General features: G+C 37.5%; 1 protein-coding gene and 1 pseudogene across 8 annotated transcripts in view; both read right to left on the reverse strand.

Annotated features, from left to right (window-relative positions):
- BEND6 (BEN domain containing 6) overlaps positions 1-20195 on the reverse strand; it is a 55566-nt gene that overhangs the window by 23923 nt on the left and 11448 nt on the right. For 3 of the 8 annotated variants that reach the window (XR_011504923.1, XM_070514687.1, XM_014851720.3), the window contains exon 2: positions 5595-5746. Coding sequence is in view for 5 of the 8 variants with exons in the window: in XM_070514687.1 (XP_070370788.1) it covers positions 5595-5714 (120 nt within the window). In the remaining 3 variants the exon portion in view is untranslated. Of the gene's footprint in view, positions 1-5594; positions 5815-20195 lie in introns of all 8 variants that reach the window. The other 5 variants (XR_011504921.1, XM_070514686.1, XM_014851718.3 and 2 more) reach the window with 2 other exon arrangements.
- LOC106837949 (large ribosomal subunit protein eL34-like) lies at positions 4117-4940 on the reverse strand (annotated as a pseudogene).

Here is a 20195-nt window from a genome sequence, read left to right on the forward strand (position 1 = left end):
GGGACTTAATCAGACCTACAAATTCTTGCTCTCCCAGGCACTTCCTGCTCCAGGAGAGGAGCTGGGTCCTAACTAGTGATCTAGCCTCAGCTTTGTCTTCCTCTATCCAGGGGAGCTCGGAATAAGGGAAGACATCAAAGTTTCATGCTCACGTCTCTTGTGAAGTGGAAATCAGGATTCTGACTTTCTGCCCAACTTCAGTGAAAAAGATAAAGTAGAAAAATAGTATAACAGAGTAGAATCAACCAGACCCCCATTCAAATCTTTGTAAGTCATCCTCAACCTCCATTTCTCCTCTAAATCCTCATTCACAGCCTCTCTATTGAGACTATGCCATGAGGCCAATTTTGGGGTTTATTGTGTGAGAGAAAGCAGAGAGAAGATTCACCTAGAACAAAGCATTCATGATTACCTTTTAGTTTTAAAAATCATTTTTAAGGCCAATAGCAAGACAATAGTCTGAAAACATATGCATTTGAGATGTAAAATCCAGGCTGTGTTGAGACAGAAAAGAATTTTCTCAAATTAACAAGCTGGCCTTTGTATGTGCATATAAATCCAAATCTGGGAAATTGGAGCATAGAATAGAATTTATAAAGATCTAAACCTAGAAACCTGGAATATAAAGTTTTTAAAAATAAACCTTAGAGTAGAAGAGATAAAGTCATGACATAAAGAAAGATTCTACTATACAAGAGGGAAAAGACGTTCTGGTTCCAGGAGGAGGAGCCTGAGGAATGAGGAAGTCAGGTTCAAGTGTCTTTGCTCTTCCTGCCCCCATGTTTTGGAGTAAGGGAGATGGACCACAGGGTGGGGGGTCTATGAGAGAAACACCCAGATAAATGGGGGGCGATCCCAGAGCAGCAAAGCTCTCTCCTTGCTTCTCAGTGCATTATTAACTCCCTAAACAGGCCCCATGTCCAGCATAACATCAGGGCAACATGGTACCTCTCTGGGCCATAACTCAGAAATGGCCAAAATTGCAGTGTAGACAAATGGACCAGAAACAGCATCCAGACGCCTCCGAGCTCATGCAAAGCAGCTAGAGAGTCCAAACAGTCCCTGTGTCCTGGTCAGAAGATAGGTAAGTGCTGAGGGGACTGAGGAAACAAATCGTTTAGTATGTAGACAGAGGCCACAGGGTGTCAGACCCATACAGAAGGTGGCAGTGGGTGCAGGGTCGCAAACTTTAGCAGCCGGTGCCAATAGAACCCCCAAGGGATCTGGAAGGATGGGCAGTATGTCAACAATAACACTATTGGACACCTAGGAACCAGGCAGGAAAGTTAGAACCTCACAGAGGACTGGCTGCCCCTCCCCAGATGCTGGGAGGCTATGGAAGACTCCTGAAACCTGGGTCACTTCCCAGAAAAAAATAGAAAGTTGGGGAGGGTAAGAATCTAGGATCCACTGAGGCTTAAATCCTGAAGTGACTGAAATTATACTAATAGCTCGAAGGGACTTTTAAGAACTAGGACACTCTAACTGTAATTCACTGTGAATGGACAAGGTTATGCCTTTTTTTCCCCTGTCTCATCAAGAAGAGATGGAGAATTGAAAGTCAGATGAGATCAGTTATAGAAAATACAATTACATTTTTATATGATTTGTAATGTATATATTCAACCTGACTCTTTATAAATATACAAATAGATGTATCTGTGTGTACATTTCATTATTATATCTATGTGTGTATGTGACAAATATACATAATGGTCATGAAAATTACTATTATCATATGTGGGCAAGTAGCTAAAGTATTCATATTAGATATATAATCCCTAAAGAAAAAAATGATAGGTTTGATTAAATAGAAATGAAGGATTTAAAAAAAAACGGAAGGATGCCTATTGAGACCATAGTTCTATGGAGAGTAATCGGAAAAAAATAGAGTGTATAGTCTAGTTCTTGCCACTTTTAACAAGTTCTACAAGACATAAATGAAATTAAGCAAAAGCTAATCCATTCGTAAGCCTCAATGGAAGACAGAGTTAATAGACAAACATCAGCTTGGGAGAAGATATTTGCAAAATCTAAAACCACAAGACTAATTTCTAAAATAGATAAGGTATTTGTGCAAATCAATAAAAATAGAACAGGAAACCCACCAGAATAGACTAAGAAACCCAACAGAAAAGATAAAAACCCAAAAGAAAAATGGACAGTGCAGAGACTGCTAGCTATCTCCAGGTGTTTGCTCTCCCATTCTTCTGCAGTAATACGTTTTAGCTGGGCAGGCAGCTGTCAGCTAAAGATTACAATTCCCAGATTCCCTTGCAGCTCAGTGTGGCTATGTGACTAAGTGTCCGCCAATAGACTATGAGTAGAAGTGATATGTACCACTACTGGATCGTGACCTTAAAAGGAATGGGCGTGCCTTCTCCTGCATATATTCTCCTTTTTTCTGTTGGCAGAGAAGAAGGCACAATGGTGGGAGCAGGAGTGGTCATCTTAGACCCAGAGATAGAGGCTGTGTGTTGAGGAAGGTAGATCAACAAGATAAGAGGGATCCTGGGAGCAGCCCCATGGCCAAGCGGTTAGGCTCGCGTGCTCCGCTGTGGCGGCCCAGGGTTCTGCTGGTTCAGATCCTGGGCGCAGACATAGCACCACACATCAGGCCATACTGAGGTGGCGTCCCACATACCACAACCAGAAGGACCTACGCCTAGAATATACAACTATGTATTGGGGGCTTTGGGGAGAAGAATAAGATAAGGAAAAAAAAGAGGGATCCTCCACACTGAGGAGCTGCCATAGCAACCCTGGGTTGCTCTTGCAGTTATGCGAAAGGGAAATAAACTTCCATCTTATCTAAGCCACTGTTCTATTTGGGTCTTTTTTACAGCTTTTGCAACATTCATGATAACTAATGCAGATTTTGGCACGAGGAGCAGGATCCCCCACACCTGACATTTGTTTGGGTTACTTAGAGGACAGGCTGTGGGCAGAAGAGCACAAGGACAACATGCTGGAAAGCCACTGACTCCTGTTAGACCTTGGTGACACATTTGTTAAAACTGTCACATGGAAGGCAGACCACGTGCTTACTGAGCCTGGAAAAAGAAAGAATGTTGGTGTGTATCAGTGACTTCTTCTCGGGGCTAGCCAGATTGCAGAGATGGAAGGTTTTCTCCTTCTGTCTGCATTTAGAATGCAGCCTGCAATCTAAGTTGACTGAGAGTGCAGTAACGTTAAATCTTCAAGGTTCCAAAAAGCCAATTATGTACTTCTACATCTAAATAGCAGGAGGTAAGACTGACCTCAAGCTTTCTCAAGAGCTTCTCTTTAAGTGTTCTCTGCCAGACGCTGAGATCTAGCCCAGTGGTAAGCATCAGACTGAGTGTGTTACCCTCAAGCCTTTTGTTTCATATGGCCATTAGGTAAGTTGGAGAGAAAAGAGGCTGAGCACAGATGCCATATTAAAAAGAGGAGAGGTTTCAGGCTTCTTTGCGACCAAATAAGATTGCTGGCTGTAGTGACTTGCAATGGAACCAAATAGAATAAATAATTTGGAAAGCTATTATGTTTTTGAGGAAAACAAATTGCTAAAGAAATCAATAGTGGCCTGCAAGAGCATGTGACTGTTTTACCCCTTTAAGAACCACTGGGCCCCCCAAACCTGCACCAGCAAATTGAAAGAAGATATTTTCTCCCATCAATTGCCAAAAATATGACATATGGATAAAAATGCTAAGTACTGCTAGGGAAGTGCAAATATAGGAACCCCGGAACCCCTCCTGCAGTGCTCCTGGGCATTTAGACAATGTGGACATTCTGGAAAGCAATCTTATAGTATTTAGGCAAAAGAACTAGCAAGAAACATATAACTTATAAGCCATAAATCATCCTCCTATGTGTTTATTCCAGGGAAATTCTCACACTGTTTCTTAAAAGGACATGCATGAGGATATTTATTTTGTCATTATTTGTAGTAGCAAGATGCTGGTGTTCATCACTGGAGGAGAGGATAAGTAAAATATGGTGCTATGTGGGAGTTAGACACAATGGATCAGATGTATAATAGCAATATAGATAGATGCTGACTGAAAAATCAGAAACAGATTGAGGTGTATATTATGATACCAGCATACTACTAACTGATGTCTCCATAAAGTTTTACAGTGCAGTGTGATCTGTGAAAAGAAAAAGATTGGAAACAAGCCATATCCATCACAGGGGACTAGCTAAATAAAGAATGGTACTTGCACACAGTGGAATAATATGCAGCTGTAAAAAAGAGAAAGTTCTTGCATACTAGTGGAAAGATCGTCAAAATATGTTAAGAAAAAAGCAAAGTACAAAGGAACATATCTGGTAAGTGACTTTTCATACAAAAAGGGGATAAGAATATCTATATTTGCATTTGCTTTATTTGAACAAAGAGACAATGGAAGGATAAATAAGAAAGCAATAAGTATGGTTCCCTGTAGTAGGGGGGTGGGAGGTGGGAACAGGGTGGATGTGAGACAGGGATGAAAGTGGGACTTTTCACTGTTTGCCTTAAAAAAAAAATCTATCTATCTATATATATCTATGTATATATCTATATAGCAGCCTTTGACTTTTTTATTATGCAAAAAAGCTTCATTTTTACATTTAGCTTTCTGATTCTGTGCTTGTGCCTTCAACACTGTCACAATGATATCTGCTCCTCAATAAGGAGCATGCTTGGTCCTGTCATGGACACGTTTAGCACACATGGAATGTGGGCACTGCTGACATGTTTTTTGCTTTAGATAACCTCATTAGAATTTTAGGTCTCAGGGATGAACTCCTTAAAGTTGTCCTGAGCACACTCCACACGCAGATTTTGGTGCTTCCCCAGCTTTCTTGGTATAAAGGTATAAAATAATTCTACTACTAGGGGTCCAAAATAGCCTAGTTTTGTTAGAGGCCATATTGTTGGCTAGCCTGCGACAGGCTGCCAAATGCTGGACCATTCTGAATGCCTCTAGGCACCGTCCCCAGGAGACTAAAAAATATTTTAAACCGTGAGAATGTACATATTATTTCAAAAATTAAATAGGAATACATGCCCATAAAATACTACATCTGTTACAAAGACACACAAATAAAAAGATACAGAATAAACACATTGATAGGTTGTCCAAAGTGTAGGAGGAGAATGGGAGAGGGGAATTCAGATCAAAAAGGAATTAATGAATAAATAAAAATAAGAAAGAGGCCATTGACCAAACCAGTGATGAGGATGGGCCTTCAACTGGAGTAAAAAGAAAAGCAAACAGAAAATCTTAAAGACGTATTCCAATGTCTCCGGTATTTTTTGAGAGGAAAAAATATTTTCTGACAGTTTTCTCACCTTTTATTTCCCAGAATATCAAGGAAAGTTTGAACAATGGCATAATAGGCCATACTTAAATAGAAGCAGGTAAAATGTCTTTTGAGTATGTTTCTAACTCAACTTGTTCAACATTAGAAAAAGACTATGGAATTTTATTCCCTCAGTTGAATAAATAATTAAAGGGAAGAATAAATTAATAGAAGAGGGGAAAGTACTAATAAATTATGAAAGGAATTATGGAATTATGGAGGACCTAGATCATAAAATTATATCAAGGTAACAGAACACCCACCTGTCCTTTATCCATGTCACAATTTGCGTTCTCTGAGTCCATTGTCTCCGTCCTTTTCCTCTTCCCTTTTCTAAGAGCTTGGGTATCAGTAATTTCATCTGTCTGCAAGATCTTCTGCATTTTCTCAGTTAGTCACCAAAGGTTTTCTGAAACTGTAGGAGGAGGGAATGCCCATGTAGATGATGCTATTCTCGACGTAGCCTAAAAGTTAATGTTTTTCCTTATAAAACAAAAACAAACAAAAAATGGGATATACAGTGTATTTCCAACTGTAGGTTACATAATGGCACTAACCACTCAAGTAAATCACTTTTACTAAACCTTCGTATCATTCTTTCTCCCACTGACAAACTTAGTACACATTTTCACTTGATTCAAAAAGTCCCTCAATTTCATCATCATCACAAGCGTGTCATGTTTCTAGCATGTGCTATACAGTGAGTTGTCACTTATAAAATCAAATATTGTAAAATGTTTCCATCTTCACAATTTTTTTCTTGTCAGTTATGAGAAGTCTAAAAAACAAAGTAGAAACATTATAAATTTATGCAAACAGTATTTCAGAGGACTGAAGTTATATATCTTTAGGAAAAAGACACTAATAATAGTAGATCTCATCAGGAACAAAATATTCCAAGGGAGATCAATAAGAACTGCTTAAAAGTTTCTTTTTTTCTAAAAACTCTAAAGTTTTGGGATGGAAGATTTTCCTTGGTGTAAACTTAAGAATTGTACCATAAAGAATGGAAAAAAAAATTGAAAGGCAGTAACATTTCGTAAAAATTTTAAGGGACAATCATTTTTCAAAACCTGATAAAGCAGATGATAGTTCTTGGGTAGAATAGTGTCGAAATGATCAAATCTAACTTTTGCTAGGTACAGATGACACAGCGCATTTGGTCTTAGCATCCTTATTACTTGCATATATTGGTTTGTTTTCATAAAAAGATATTTAATTATAAATAGTAAAACTTTAACTACAGAAGGGAATGAGCTTAAAGGGACTTCAACAAATATATGGACTGTTGAGCAGAAGGTAACATATGTTTCTTAGCAAATTACACTAAGTTGCTTTCTAAATTGCTTTAGAAAATATGGTTCTTTTACTTGTTTTAAGAAAAACTCATATTCTCTACTCCAAGCATAACATGATATTTGGGATGGTTTTGCCAAAATTGCTTAATCAACTCTTTGAAAATTTACTTTAGGTTTTCAAATACATGAATAGTACTTGAGCTAACATCTGGGACTGGACTGCCTATCTGACCCATAAGTGTCAGAGATCTTACCTAGAACCAAGCTTTATTAATAATTTCAAAGATACGAGCAATCAAGAGGCACAGGCAGAGTAGGGAGAGGTCTAGGACATCCTGCTTGCTTTGGGGGTCCTTCCTTCTGTGGAAATTAGTAAAAGAAACCTTAACTAAAGAGGAGTGGGGAAAGCCTGTAGGAGGAGCTCTCATGCCCTCTCATAGGATGTCAATGACACCAAACAGGAAGAGACCAGGTGCTTGCATCTTCCACAGGAAGTAAAATTACTTTACTACTAAAGGAAGATTTCCCTCCCCACCCAGCCAATGAGAAATGCCACAGCTCAGCCAATGAGAAGCCATTGCCACCCTGAACTGTTATTCTCCCTCAATGCACTTTGGTTTAGAACATCCCCTCCCTATTCCCCGGTTTTCTCTATAAAAGCAGCTCTCCTCCTTTGTTTTCTGGATTTTCCTATGGTTTGCGGTAGCATGCACATCCCAAATTGCAATTCTTTTGGCAATTCCTGAATAAACTTGTTTTGAGGATAACATACCAAGCGAATTTGTTTTTTAAGTTGGCACTTCTCACATCGTATAGGTACTCCATGGTCTAGAATAATAGCTGAGGCCTCTAAATGAAGTTTGAGGGTCACTTCACACAGTGAGGCGTGTTTAAGTTGTGACACATCTCCATTTTATACCTCAGAGTTGTATAGGTTGCATAACCTTCTCCAAGGAGTTATAAATCTGTAGATTCTAGGTATGTTTGTCAAAAGCAACCCTAAATCAGGGATATACAATTAAGAGCACTCCACAGATTAAAAACTCCACTCCTAGCAAATATAATTAGTCTACTTACTCAGAGCAAGGTCGACAAACATTTTCTGTAAAGAGTCAGATAGTAAATATTTTAGGCTTTGTAAGCCAAGAAGCAAAATTGAGGATATTATGTAGGTACTTATACAGCTAGAGGGAAAATAAATTTTCCCAATTTAAAAAAAAATTTTACTGGTTTCTTTTTTAAATTTTTTATTATTTTTTTAATTGCAGTAACATTGGATTATAACATTATATAGCTTTCAGATGTACATCCTAATATATTTCAAATTCTGTGTAGATTACATCATGTTCACCACCCAAAAACTAATTATAGTCCATCACCTCACATGTGAGCCTAATCACCCCTTTTGCCCTCCCCCGCCCTTCCCCTATGGTAACCACCAATCCAATCTCCATTGCTATGTGTTTGTCGTTGTTTTTATCTTCTACTTATGAGTGAGATCATACAGTGTTTGCCTTTCTCCCTCTGACTTATTTCACTCAGCATGATACCCTCAAGGACCATCCATGTTGTCACAAATGGTCGGATTTCATCATTTCTTATGGCTGAGTAGTATTCCATTGTGTGTATATACCACATCTTCTTTATCCATTTGTCCCTTGATGGGCACCTAGTTTGCTTCCAAGTCTTGGCTATTGTGTATAATGCTGCAATGAACATAGGGCTGCAAGTATCTTTATGCCTTTGTGTTTTCAAGTTCTTTGGATAAATACCAAGCGATGGGACAGCTGGATCATATGGTAGATCTATTCTTAATTTTCTGAGGATACTCCATACTGCTTTCCATAGTGGTACACCAGTTTGCACTCCCACCAGCAGTGTATGAGGGTTCCCTTCTCTCCACATCCTCTCCAACACTTGTTGTTTCCTGTCTTGTTAATTATAGCCATTGTGACCGGAGTGAGGTGATACCTCATTGTAGTTTTGATTTGCATTTTCCTGATGGCTAATGATGTTGAGCATCTTTTCATATGCCTGTTGGCCATCCGTATATCTTCTCTGGAGAAATCTCTGTTCAGATCTTTTGCCCACTTTTTAATTGGATGTTGGTTTTTTTGTTGTTGGGATGTATGAGTTCTTTGTATATTTTGGATATTAATCCCTTATCTGATATGTGGTTTGCAAATATCTTCTCCCAATTGTTAGGTTGTCTTTTTGTTTTGTTGATGGTTTCCTTTGCTGTGCAGAAGCTTTTTAGTTTGATGTAGTCCCATTTGTTCATTTTCTCGTTTGTTTCCCTTGCCTGGTCAGACATGGGACTTGAAAATATGCTGCTAAGACCCATGTCAAAGAGCATACTGCCTATGTTTTCTTCTAGAAGTTTCATGGTTTTAGGTCTTACATTCAAGTCTTTAATCCATTTTGAGTTGATTTTTGTGCATGGTGTAAGGGAATGGTCTACTTTCATTCTTTTGCATGTGGCTGTCCAGTTTTCCCAACACCATTTATTGAAGAGACTCTCCTTTCTCCACTGTGTGCTCTTGGCTCCCTTGTCAAATATTAGCTGTCTATAAATGTGTGGGTTTATTTCTGGGCTCTCGATTCTGTTCCATTGATCTGTGTGTCTGTTTTTATGCCAGTACGTGCTGTTTTGGTTACTATGGCTTTGTAGTATATTTTGAAATCAGGGAGTGTGATACCTCCAGCTTTGTTCTTTTTTCTTAGGAATCCTTTGGCTATTTGGGGTCTTTTGTTTTTCCATATACATTTTAGGATTCTTTGTTCTATTTATGTGAAAAATGTTGCTGGAACTTTGATAGGGATTGCGTTGAATCTATAGATTGCTTTAGGAAGTATGGACATTTTATTGATGTTGATTCTTCCAATCCAAGAGCATGGAATATCTTTCCATTTCTTTGCATCTTCTTCGATTTCTTTCAACAATGTTTTATGGTTTCAGTGTACAGATCTTTCACCTCTTTGGTTAAGTTTATTCCTAGGTATTTTATTCTTTTTGTTGCAATTGTAAATGGGATTGTATTCTTAATTTCTTGTTCTTCTACTTCATTGTTAGTGTATAGAAACGCAACCGATTTTCGTATGTTGATTCTGTATCCTGCGATTGACTGTATTCATTTATTGTTTCTAGAAGTTTTTTAGTGGATTCTTTAGGGTTTTCTATATATAAAGTCACGTCATCTGCAAAGAGTGACAGTTTCACTTCTTCTTTTCCAGTATGGATCCGTTTTATTTCTTTTTCTTGCCTGATTGCTCCGGCTAGGACTTCCAATACTATGTTAAATAAGAGTGGTGACAGTGGGCATCCTTGTCTGGTTCCTGTTCTTAGGGGGATAGCTTTCAGTTTTTGTCTGTTGAGAATGATATTTGCTGTGGGTTTGTCATATATGGCCTTTATTATGTTGAGGTATTTTCCCTCTATACCCATTATATTCAGAGTTTTTATTATAAATGGATGCTGTATCTTGTCAAATGTTTTTTCTGCATCTATTGAGATGATCATGTGATTTATTCTTCATTTTGTTAATGTGGTATATCACGTTGATAGATTTGTGGATGTTGAACCATCCCTGCATCTTTCCCCAAATTTTTATTCATAAAATCGAAAATATACTAAGAATAATTGAGTACAGTTTTTTGTAAGACAGATCTATGATTGAGAATGGAATTAAAAACAAAATAACATCTTGTTTACTTGGGGTTCAAAGTATTCCCTACCATCAAAATCAATTGCAAATGCTCATTGTTAATGGTAACCTGCAATAAGATTTTACATATTTCATCTCTGAAAATGTCTTTCATCTGAGAGGTAGTTTCATATACTGATATTAATCCACGAGCTTATAATTTTCTTAATTGAGAAAAATCACATAACATAAAAATCACCATTTTAACCAAGTGTACGTTCAGTGGCTTTTTAGTATATTCACAATATCATACAACCATTACTAAGAAAGTCCATACCTCCCAATATGAGCTTATAATTTTAATTGACATATTCATCTCTTAGTAGAGTTTTATAGAATTCTGTTAAATTCTTTTGATATTGTCTTTTAGTGAGTCATTATATTGCAGATTAATTACTTCCAATTAAAGTTAGGTGGAAGCTCTTCAATTGCACAGTTAAGTGTATTTCGAAATATGGAAATTTCTTTTGCATTTGCATTGAAATCTGAAAGACTGTGCTGTAACTGTAATTTGAACTTGAAAAATATATCCAATATAAATCTGAGTGGGGATGAACATCTCATTTCTTGTTTTAACTTTTGACAGCAAGGGAAGTGTATAAAGCAGGTTGACATTAATTATGAGCCACACACTAGTTATTATTGAAATGACTTTACCTCAGTGAAAGTTTTGCATGTATTCCTTGTTTTGTCTCCTAATTTTGTCTCATAATTTGTTAATGACTTCATTAAGAAACATTATCAAGCATGCAGCAACAGCTAATTTCCATTCAGTGTTCCATAAGAGTGGTTGAGGGCACTTCTCATTTACAAAAATTACTGTCTTGGCCCTGAGTTCAAACATTTTCAGTGGAACTTCACCACTGCTAAGCTATCAAAAAGCAGGGCAAGTTAGAATATTCAACTTCTATTTCTGAAAATCTGCATGGAACTGATGATAGTCAAGTCCACAAGAATGAAGTTCATCATTGACACTACTGGTTCAATAATAAATGAGATTTTCAGAAATTGCCATGGTGATCTTAAAATTTATATGGAAATGCAAGAGATTCAGAATGGCCAAAACAATCTTGAAAAATTTGGAAAACTCACCCTTCCAAATTTCAAACCTTACTACAAGACTACAGTAATCAGGACAGTGTGGTACTGGCATAAGGATAGACATATAAATCATTGGAATAGAATTGAGAGTCCAGAAATAAGCCTTTATATCTATGGTCAATTGATTTTTGACAAGAATTCCAAGACAATTAAATGAGGAAAGAAAAGTCATTGCAACAAATGTGCTGGAACAACTGAATAGCCATATGCAAAAGAATGAATCTTACCTCACACTATTCACACAAATTAACTAAAAATTTACGTTTAGAACATAGAATTAAATGAGTTCTAAGAACTAAAACTATAAACTCTTAGAAGAAAACACAGGAGTAAATTTTGTGACCTTGGGTTAGGCAATGATCTCATAGATATGTCAACAAAAATATTGTTTTCACAAATGATACGATCAAGAACGTAAAAAGACAACCCATACAATGGAAGAAGACAGATCTCATTGTCTACAGGATATCTAAAGAACACTTACAACACAATAATAAAAAGATAACCCAATTTGTTAAATGGGCAAAGGATTTAAACAAAGAAGATAGACAAATAGCCAATAGGCACGTGAAAAGATGCTCAATATCATTAATCATCACAGAAGTATACATAAAAACTATGATGAGATGCCACTTCATATCCACTAAGATGTTTATAATAAAAAAAAGACAGAAAATAACAAGTGTTGGTAAAGATGTAGGGAAATTGGAACCCTCATCCATTGCTGGTGGGATTGTAAAACAGTGCAGCCGTTTTGGAAAACAGTCTGTCAGTTTCCTAAAAAAGTTAAACATTGAGTCACCACATGACACATCAATTCCACTCTTAAGTATATACCCAAGAGAAATGAAAACATACATCCACACAAAAACTTGTACACAAATGTTCATAGCAGTATCATTCATAATAGCTAAAAAGTGTAAAAACCCAAATGTCTATCAATTTATGGATAGATAAATAAAATGTAGTATATCCCTATAGTGAAACACTATTCAGCACTAAGAAGAAATGAAGTTCGGATACATGCTACAACATGAGTGAGCCTTGGAAATGTTAACGCTAAGTGGAAGACATGAGTCACAAAAGACCACACATCATGTGATTCCATTTATATAAAATGTCAAGAATAGTCAAATATATAGAGACAGAAAATAGATTAGTGGTTTCTTAGGGGTGAGAGATTGGTGGCAGTGGAGGGAGGAACGACTGCTTATGGGTATAGTGTTTCTTTCAGCGGGGACACAGATGTTTTCAAAAAATTGTGGTGATGGTTGCACAACTGTGAATATATAAGAAAACATTGAATTGCATACTTCAAATGGGTGAATTGCATGGTATATGAATAATATTTCAATAAAGCTATTTAAAAACATAGAGGAGGTTCAAATATTTTCTGCAAAGTATCTGCCAATGAATAATAAAATAACTAGGCTTTAAACACCCTATATTTTCACAAGTTTTTTCAATTTGTTCAGTAAGCCTTTTTCTGCTCTACACACATTTTACCACCATCAGTTGTAACGCATCTTAGTAGATTCCACCTCAGGTTGTACTGAATTAGTGTTTTCTCAACTTCTTTGAATATATTCTCTCCTATAGTTGTTTCACAAAGACTATTCACGGAAGCTAATTTGTCAGTCACTCTAAACTCAGCAATTACTCCCCAAATAAACAAGAGCTAAGCAATATCAGTAACACCTGTTGATTCATCAAGAGCCAAGAAAAACCTCAGTCATTTGCCTGGTTTTTTAATTGATCATTATGTTGCTCCCGATGTCCTCAGTTCTTTGAGCAACTGTTTTTCTGAATGGTAATACCCTTACATAAGGTAATCTTTTTCTGGGCACCTCTCTTCAGCTCCTGCAACCAAGCATGATTTCATTAACTCACTATCGGTAAATGGCTTTCCTTGCTTGGCTAACAAATGAACCACTCAGAAACTTATTTTGGTTGCAGACTCATTTTAACTTTTTCTTTTTTGTGAAGAAAGTCTGCTGTGATATTTCATTTTAAATTTTCTAATTTTTCTGACTGTTGCTGTCCTGTGAGTTGGAAATCTTGTGATGAGTGCTTAGTTTGGTGATGTTGACCTATATCATGTTCTTTGAGCACAGCTAGAGTGTCACTGTATAATAAACACCTTTATAAGAAACTTTGCCACCTCATTTGATAACAAAAGAATCCACATTCCACTCTGATTTAAAAGCACTAAGGCCATTTTCCTCTTTTTCTTTTGTTTTGACATGATTGGCAAGCATTGGCAATAAAAAAACAGAATACCGTGCCGTGGTAGGACAATAGGCATGACATCACAACACTGTCAGCTTTTTGTAACTGCATCACTGTGATGTGTGGGGCACTGAGCAGCAGCCAAAGTGATGAGACTGCCCCAGATGGTCTCTGACACAACTGCTCTGCTCTGCCCTCGAAACATGAAAGCAGCCACAGGAAATATGAAAACACAGAAGCGTGGAGGTGTCCCAATAAAACTTTATTTATGGACGCTGAAACTGGAATCTTATATAATTTTCACATATCATGATATGTCACCCTTATATTATTTTTTTCAACTGTTTAAAACTGTAAAAAACGTTCTTAGCTTACAGGCTGTACAAAAATAGGTGGCAGGCAGATGAGCAGTAATTTGCTGAACCCTGACCTATGGGCTCAGTTATCATATTTAAAAGGAGTTGAAACTGTATCATCTGTTCTCTTTTCTTTCATCTTCCTTTCTTTTCCTAGACAGTAGACCAGCTGCTTTAACTTCTTTCTCCCCAGTGCCTTACTTCACTGCACATTATTACTAATAAGCTAAGAATAGTACTTGAGAAACACAGTACATAGCCTATAAAATCCTACAGCAAATTGTTATTATTTGAAAACACTGAATTTTGCCAGATTTAACAGATAAGGACTTGTTAAATACTATCTAGTGATGGTGACGGATGCCAGAGTCCTGGTTCACTGGGGTTGCTGATAACCCCAGGGTGGGGGAGGGGGAATGAGGAGCTATTGTTTAATGGGCATAGAGTTTCAGTTTTGCAAGAGGAAAAGAGTTCTGGAGATGGATGGTGGTGACGATTGCACAACAATGTGAATGTACTTTATGCCCCTGAACTGTACACTTAAAAAATGGTTAAGATGGCAAGTGGGACTTCATCAGACTAAAGAGCTTCTGCAAGGCAAAGGAAACCAGGATCGAAACAAAAGACAACCCACCAGTTGGGAGAAGATATTTGCAAATAATATATCTGACAAGGGGTTAATCTCAATAATATGTAAAGAACTTACACAGCTCAACAGTAACAAAAACAAACAACCTGATCAAAAAATGGGCAGAGGATAGAACAGACATTTCTGCAAAGAAGATATACAGATGGCCAATAGGCACATGAAAAGATGTTCAACATCACTAATTATCAGGGAAATGCAAGTCAAAACAACACTAAGATATCACCTTACACTTGTTAGAATGGCTATAATCACTAAGACAAAAAGCAACAAATGTTGGAGAGGATGTGGAGAGTAGGGAACCCTCATACACTGCTGGTAGGAATGCAAACTGCTGCAGCTACTATGGAAAACAGTATGGAGATTCCTCAAAAAGTAAAAATAGAAATACCCTAAGAGCCAGCTATCCCACTACTGGGTATCTATCCAAAGAACTTGAAATAAACAATTCAAAGTGACTTATGTACCCCTATGTTTATTGCAAAGTTATTCACAATAGTCAAGACATGGAAGCAGCCCAAGTGCCTATTGACTGATGATTGGATAAAGAAGATGTGGTATATATACACAATGGAATACTACTCAGCCATAAAAAAGACAAAATCATCCAATTTGCAACAATGTGGATGGATCTTGAGGGTATTAGGTTAAGCGAAATAAGCCAGACAGAGCAAGACAAACACCACATGATTTCACCCATATGTGGAATATAAACACCTGGACAAAGAGGACAATTCAGTGGTTACTGGGGGAAAGGGGCAGGGGGAGGGCACAGGGGGTGAAGGGGCGCACTCATATGGTGACGGACAAGTAATAATATACAACTGAAAGTTCACAATGTTGTAAATTATTATGAACTCAATAAAAAAATGGTTAAGATGGTAAATCTTATGTGTTTTTACCATAATTTAAAAAATTGGAAAAGAATCAGTTTATAAAAACATAGTTTTGGTAACATCCCTAACTGTACTAGAATTTTCTCCTGCTGATATGATTTGGTTAAAGAGCAAATCCTCAAACACACAACTCATTCAAGATCAACTAGAATGGACATATCAGACCCCTTTTAGAATGACTACTTTTCAGTAGATCTCAGGCCACTACTAATATTCACAAACTGATGATTCAATGTATACATTATTACCTGCCAATTAGCAAATTCAGAAGGGATATTATGAAAATGGCTATATGTTAAACACTACTAGTTCCTGATAGTAAAAAATTCACCATGTAGTTATCTTCCCTCTTTATTTTTTTTTTCCAACAGAAAGAATTTCATTAATCCCCCAGATAGTCATAGGGGCAAGATTGAACATAACCACAGCCATGAGAACCCCTGAGACACACGGGAACCCCCAAGACACATGGTTGGATGAATAATATAAGCCAATGGCTTTTAATCTTTTCTTTGACTGTAGCTCACAATTAAATATATGCTTATATTTTGATCTAGGAAACACACAGATAGGCATACACACAAAACTAAAACAAAATTTCATGAAACATGCTCACTTTTACTATATCTGATGAGGTCGCTCAGTTTCTGTTCTATCTGCTGTATTTTATTTCATTTTTAAAAGTGCTGGTTATACCATAAGGCTTCTAGAACAAAACGTAGGCAGTACACTCTTTGACATCAGTATTAAAAGGATCTTTTCAGACACCATGTCTTCTCAGACAAGGGAAACAATAGAAAGAATAAACAAATGGGACTTCATCAGACTAAAGAGCTTCTTCAAGGCAAAGGAAAACAGGATTGAAACAAAAAAACAACCCACTAACTGGGAAGAAATATTTGCAAGTCATACATCTGACAAAGGCTTAATATCCATAATATGTAAAGAACTCACACAACTCAACAACAAAAAATCAAACAACCTGGTGAAAAAATGGGCAGGAGACATGAACAGACATTTCTCCAAAGAAGATATATGGATGGCCAATAGGCACATGAAAAGATGTTCATCATCACTGATCATCAGGGAAGTGCAAATCAAAACTACACTAAGATATCACCTTACACCCATTAGAATGATAAAAATAACTAAAACAAATAGTAACAAATGTTGGAGAGGTTGTGGAGAAAAAGGAACCCTCATACACTGCTAGTGGGAATGCAAACTGGTGCAGCCACTATGGAAAACAGTATGGAGATTCCTCAAAAAATTAAAAATAGACCTACCATACGATCCAGCTATCCCACCACTGGGTATCTATCCAAAGAGCTTGAAGTCAGCAATTCCCAAGGTCCCATGCACCCCAATGTTCACTGCAGCATTATTTACAATAGCCAAGACATGGAAGCAACCTCAGTGCCCATCAACAGATGATTGGATAAAGAAGATGTGGTATATATATACAATGGAATACTACTCAGCCATAAAAAAGAACAAAATCTTGCCATTTGCAGCAACATGGATGGACCTTGAAGGAATTATGTTAAGTGAAATAAGCCAGGTAGAGAAGGACAATCTCTGTATGACTCCACTTATATGAGGAATTTAAAAATGTAGACAAAGAGAACAGATTAGTGGCTACCAGGGGAAAGGTGGGGTGGGGGGTGGGCACAAAGGGTGAAGGGGTGCACCTACAACACGACTGACAAAGAATAATGCACAACTGAAATTTCACAAGATTGCAACCTATCATTAACTCAATAAAAATTAAATTAAAAAAAGTGCTGGTTACAGCACATTAAATTGATTTCATAATTCACTAAGTGGTTATACTTTGTAGTTTGAAAAACAACATTCTAAGCGACATTCAAATTATAAACACATAATATCTAACAAATAAGACATAAAGGGGAATTTTGTAACTAATGAAAGCACATGATGTTAATAAAAAATGTAAATTCTTAATGCATCTAGGTTTACTTTTAATAAATCAATGATACAATTAATGCAAGAATTCAAAAATGCAAAAGTCACCTATGAAAGTCTCAGAAACAAAGCCGCCAAACTTATGGAAACCAAACGAATGTCAAAATGTAATTCAGGTGTCTTATCTTCCTTTGGATTTAAGTGTAACTTCTCTATTATGAATTAAATAAAAATTGTGAGAGGCAAGTACAGCACTACAATAAAACCTAAGTACCCTTTCACAATTTTCAAAAGTTTGGGATTGCTTTCTCTACATATCAGTTTCAGAATGTACAGACATAAAAGGTTCCTTGCAGCACTCGGGTCAGAATATGAACTGAAGACTTCCCTCTAAGTGAGTTCCAAAGTGCCAATGCAATTCTAAATATTCAGTGGCAGTTTTAATGTTCCCGGGGAGATGGATTACTAGTTTCAGTCTAGTTCTAGCAAGGTGGGACATGGGGGAGGAAGATGTCCATATTATTAAAAAAAAGTTATATATGCAAGAGGAAGAGAAATCAAGATCGGAATGGTTCTGAATGATTGGGTACTTCTCCTGCAGTACCCACAGCACTCTATTGAGCAAAGCAAGAGCTTAGATGGCTTTCTCATCGAAGTGTTCCTGACTCCTGGATAGAAATTACTAGGTTTTACTAATGTCCATTAGGAAGCATTTCAACTTACTCCTTTTACTCCCTCCATTTCCAAATGACATCAGACACATTTTCAATTTTGAAGTTGTTTCAGCAATATCCCAATTAAAAAGATGACCAATATACTCTAGGATGGTTCAACAATGCTGCCAAACTCTGATTGCCTTATAGTCACGTGCAGTCAACCATGGACCATACATATGATGGTGGTCCCCTAAGATTAGCACTATATAGCCTAGGTGTGTAGTAGGCTATACCATCTAGATTTGTGTAACTCCAGGAGGGGAGGAAGAAATTTTCTTCTACCCTTCTAGGTGCTTCTAGATAGTCTAAGAATTAAGTTGACAGGAGACAGATTAACAAGAGAAAAAGGTTTAATAACATGTATACATGGGAGAAACGCAGGAAAACCAAGTAACTTGACAAAACGGCTGAAGCCCTCACCTTAAATGCCACCCTCAGCTAAAAACAAAAGAAGATGCTGGGTGTGGGGAGAGTCAGATATTTCAAAGGGAAGGAAGGCAATTCACAGGTAGGTGAAAAGGAATAAACATGTGGAAAACAAGTGTTTGGCCACACAGAAACAGAAGAACACAGAAGGGAGCCCAGCAAACAGACTTTTGCAGGTTCCTCCCCGTCTACCACCTAGTTCATGCTACGCTAAGGCGAGAGCTCAGTTCCCTAGACGGGTTTTTTTAAATCCGAATTCTTTTTGGCAGTTAAGGGGGAAGTAACAAGAAAAACTTTGACTCTTTTGTTTTTTAGAAATAATCAGCCTAAAATAATCCTCATTTTAAAGAGACACATTTTGGAGTGGTAAATTTTGTGCCCCTCAGTAGTCTATTATGTTTGCACAATGACGATGTCCCCTAACGACGCAGTTCTCATAACATATTCCTGTTGTTAAATGACACATAACTGTTCTTAGACTGGACTGGACACTATGCATGAGTCTAAGAAATGTTAAGAATGTCTGAGGGACTAAAGACTTGACTCATTTTCAACTTTCCATGATGGGAAAGGAAAGAAAAACATTCTTATCTGGCCGGAGTTTGTGGATGTAATTTTGCTGGAGCCAATTTAACTAATAAGCAGTGATATCATGCATCGTCAAGTATGTAACCATTATCTAGGAAAGGAATTCATTTAGCTCCCTATCACACCCTATGTGACCTCCTCAGACCTTCCCAAGCCTGTGTCCTTCACTTAATAAGAATAAAAATATAGCTAACCTTTATTGAGTGCTTACTATATATAAGGTACTGTTCTAAGTATTTAACCTGTACTAACTTGTTTGATTCTCACAGTTGCTCTCTGGGATAGATACAACTATTCATACTTTACAGATGAGGGAACTTGGGTTCTTAGTGGACCCTGGCAACCACGCCAAGTTGCTAACCCGTTCGCAGGCTAAAGAAGGACTCTAGAGCCAGAACTTAGAAACTAATCATCGTCAGCTTTGCAATAGATTCTATCAATTCCAGTAACTAGGTTTTCGCTTTCTCTTTGCTTGACTAAGTTCCCTATAGGGCTCGCCTTGCCTAAGTTTCCATCTTGTAGTCCCCTCCTCCAGAGACTGAAGTCTTGACTTTGCTCACCAAATTCTTCTTAGGACTGTAGTCCTGCTGACATACGAGTGCGGGAGACCCTCTCTTTGCCCCTCCAAATCCCCTCTCCAGTCATCTCTATTCTGCTCCCTCTGCCTGGAGGTTGACCTGATTCGGCTCCCTTTCCCTTTCTCCAGCTGGGTTCAGCCAATGGGGTATGGAGGCAGGAGATCAGAGGGAGGGAGACAGTGAGTTACGAGAATTATCCTCTGGCTCCTTTTTCCCTCTCCGTTTGGGTCTAGGTCTGGTAGCATCTCCCCTATGAGTAGCCCTGAGGTATAGCTCTGTTCCTCACAGTTTACCTATACCCAGCTGCTATGGTCTGAATGTGTCTCCCCTTAAATACATATGTTGAAATCCTATCGCTCAAAGGTGATTGTATCAGGTGGTGGGAACTTGGGGACGTGAT

The sequence above is a fragment of the Equus asinus genome, chromosome 8, assembly GCF_041296235.1.
Source record: "Equus asinus isolate D_3611 breed Donkey chromosome 8, EquAss-T2T_v2, whole genome shotgun sequence".
Taxonomy (NCBI): Eukaryota; Metazoa; Chordata; class Mammalia; order Perissodactyla; family Equidae; genus Equus; species Equus asinus.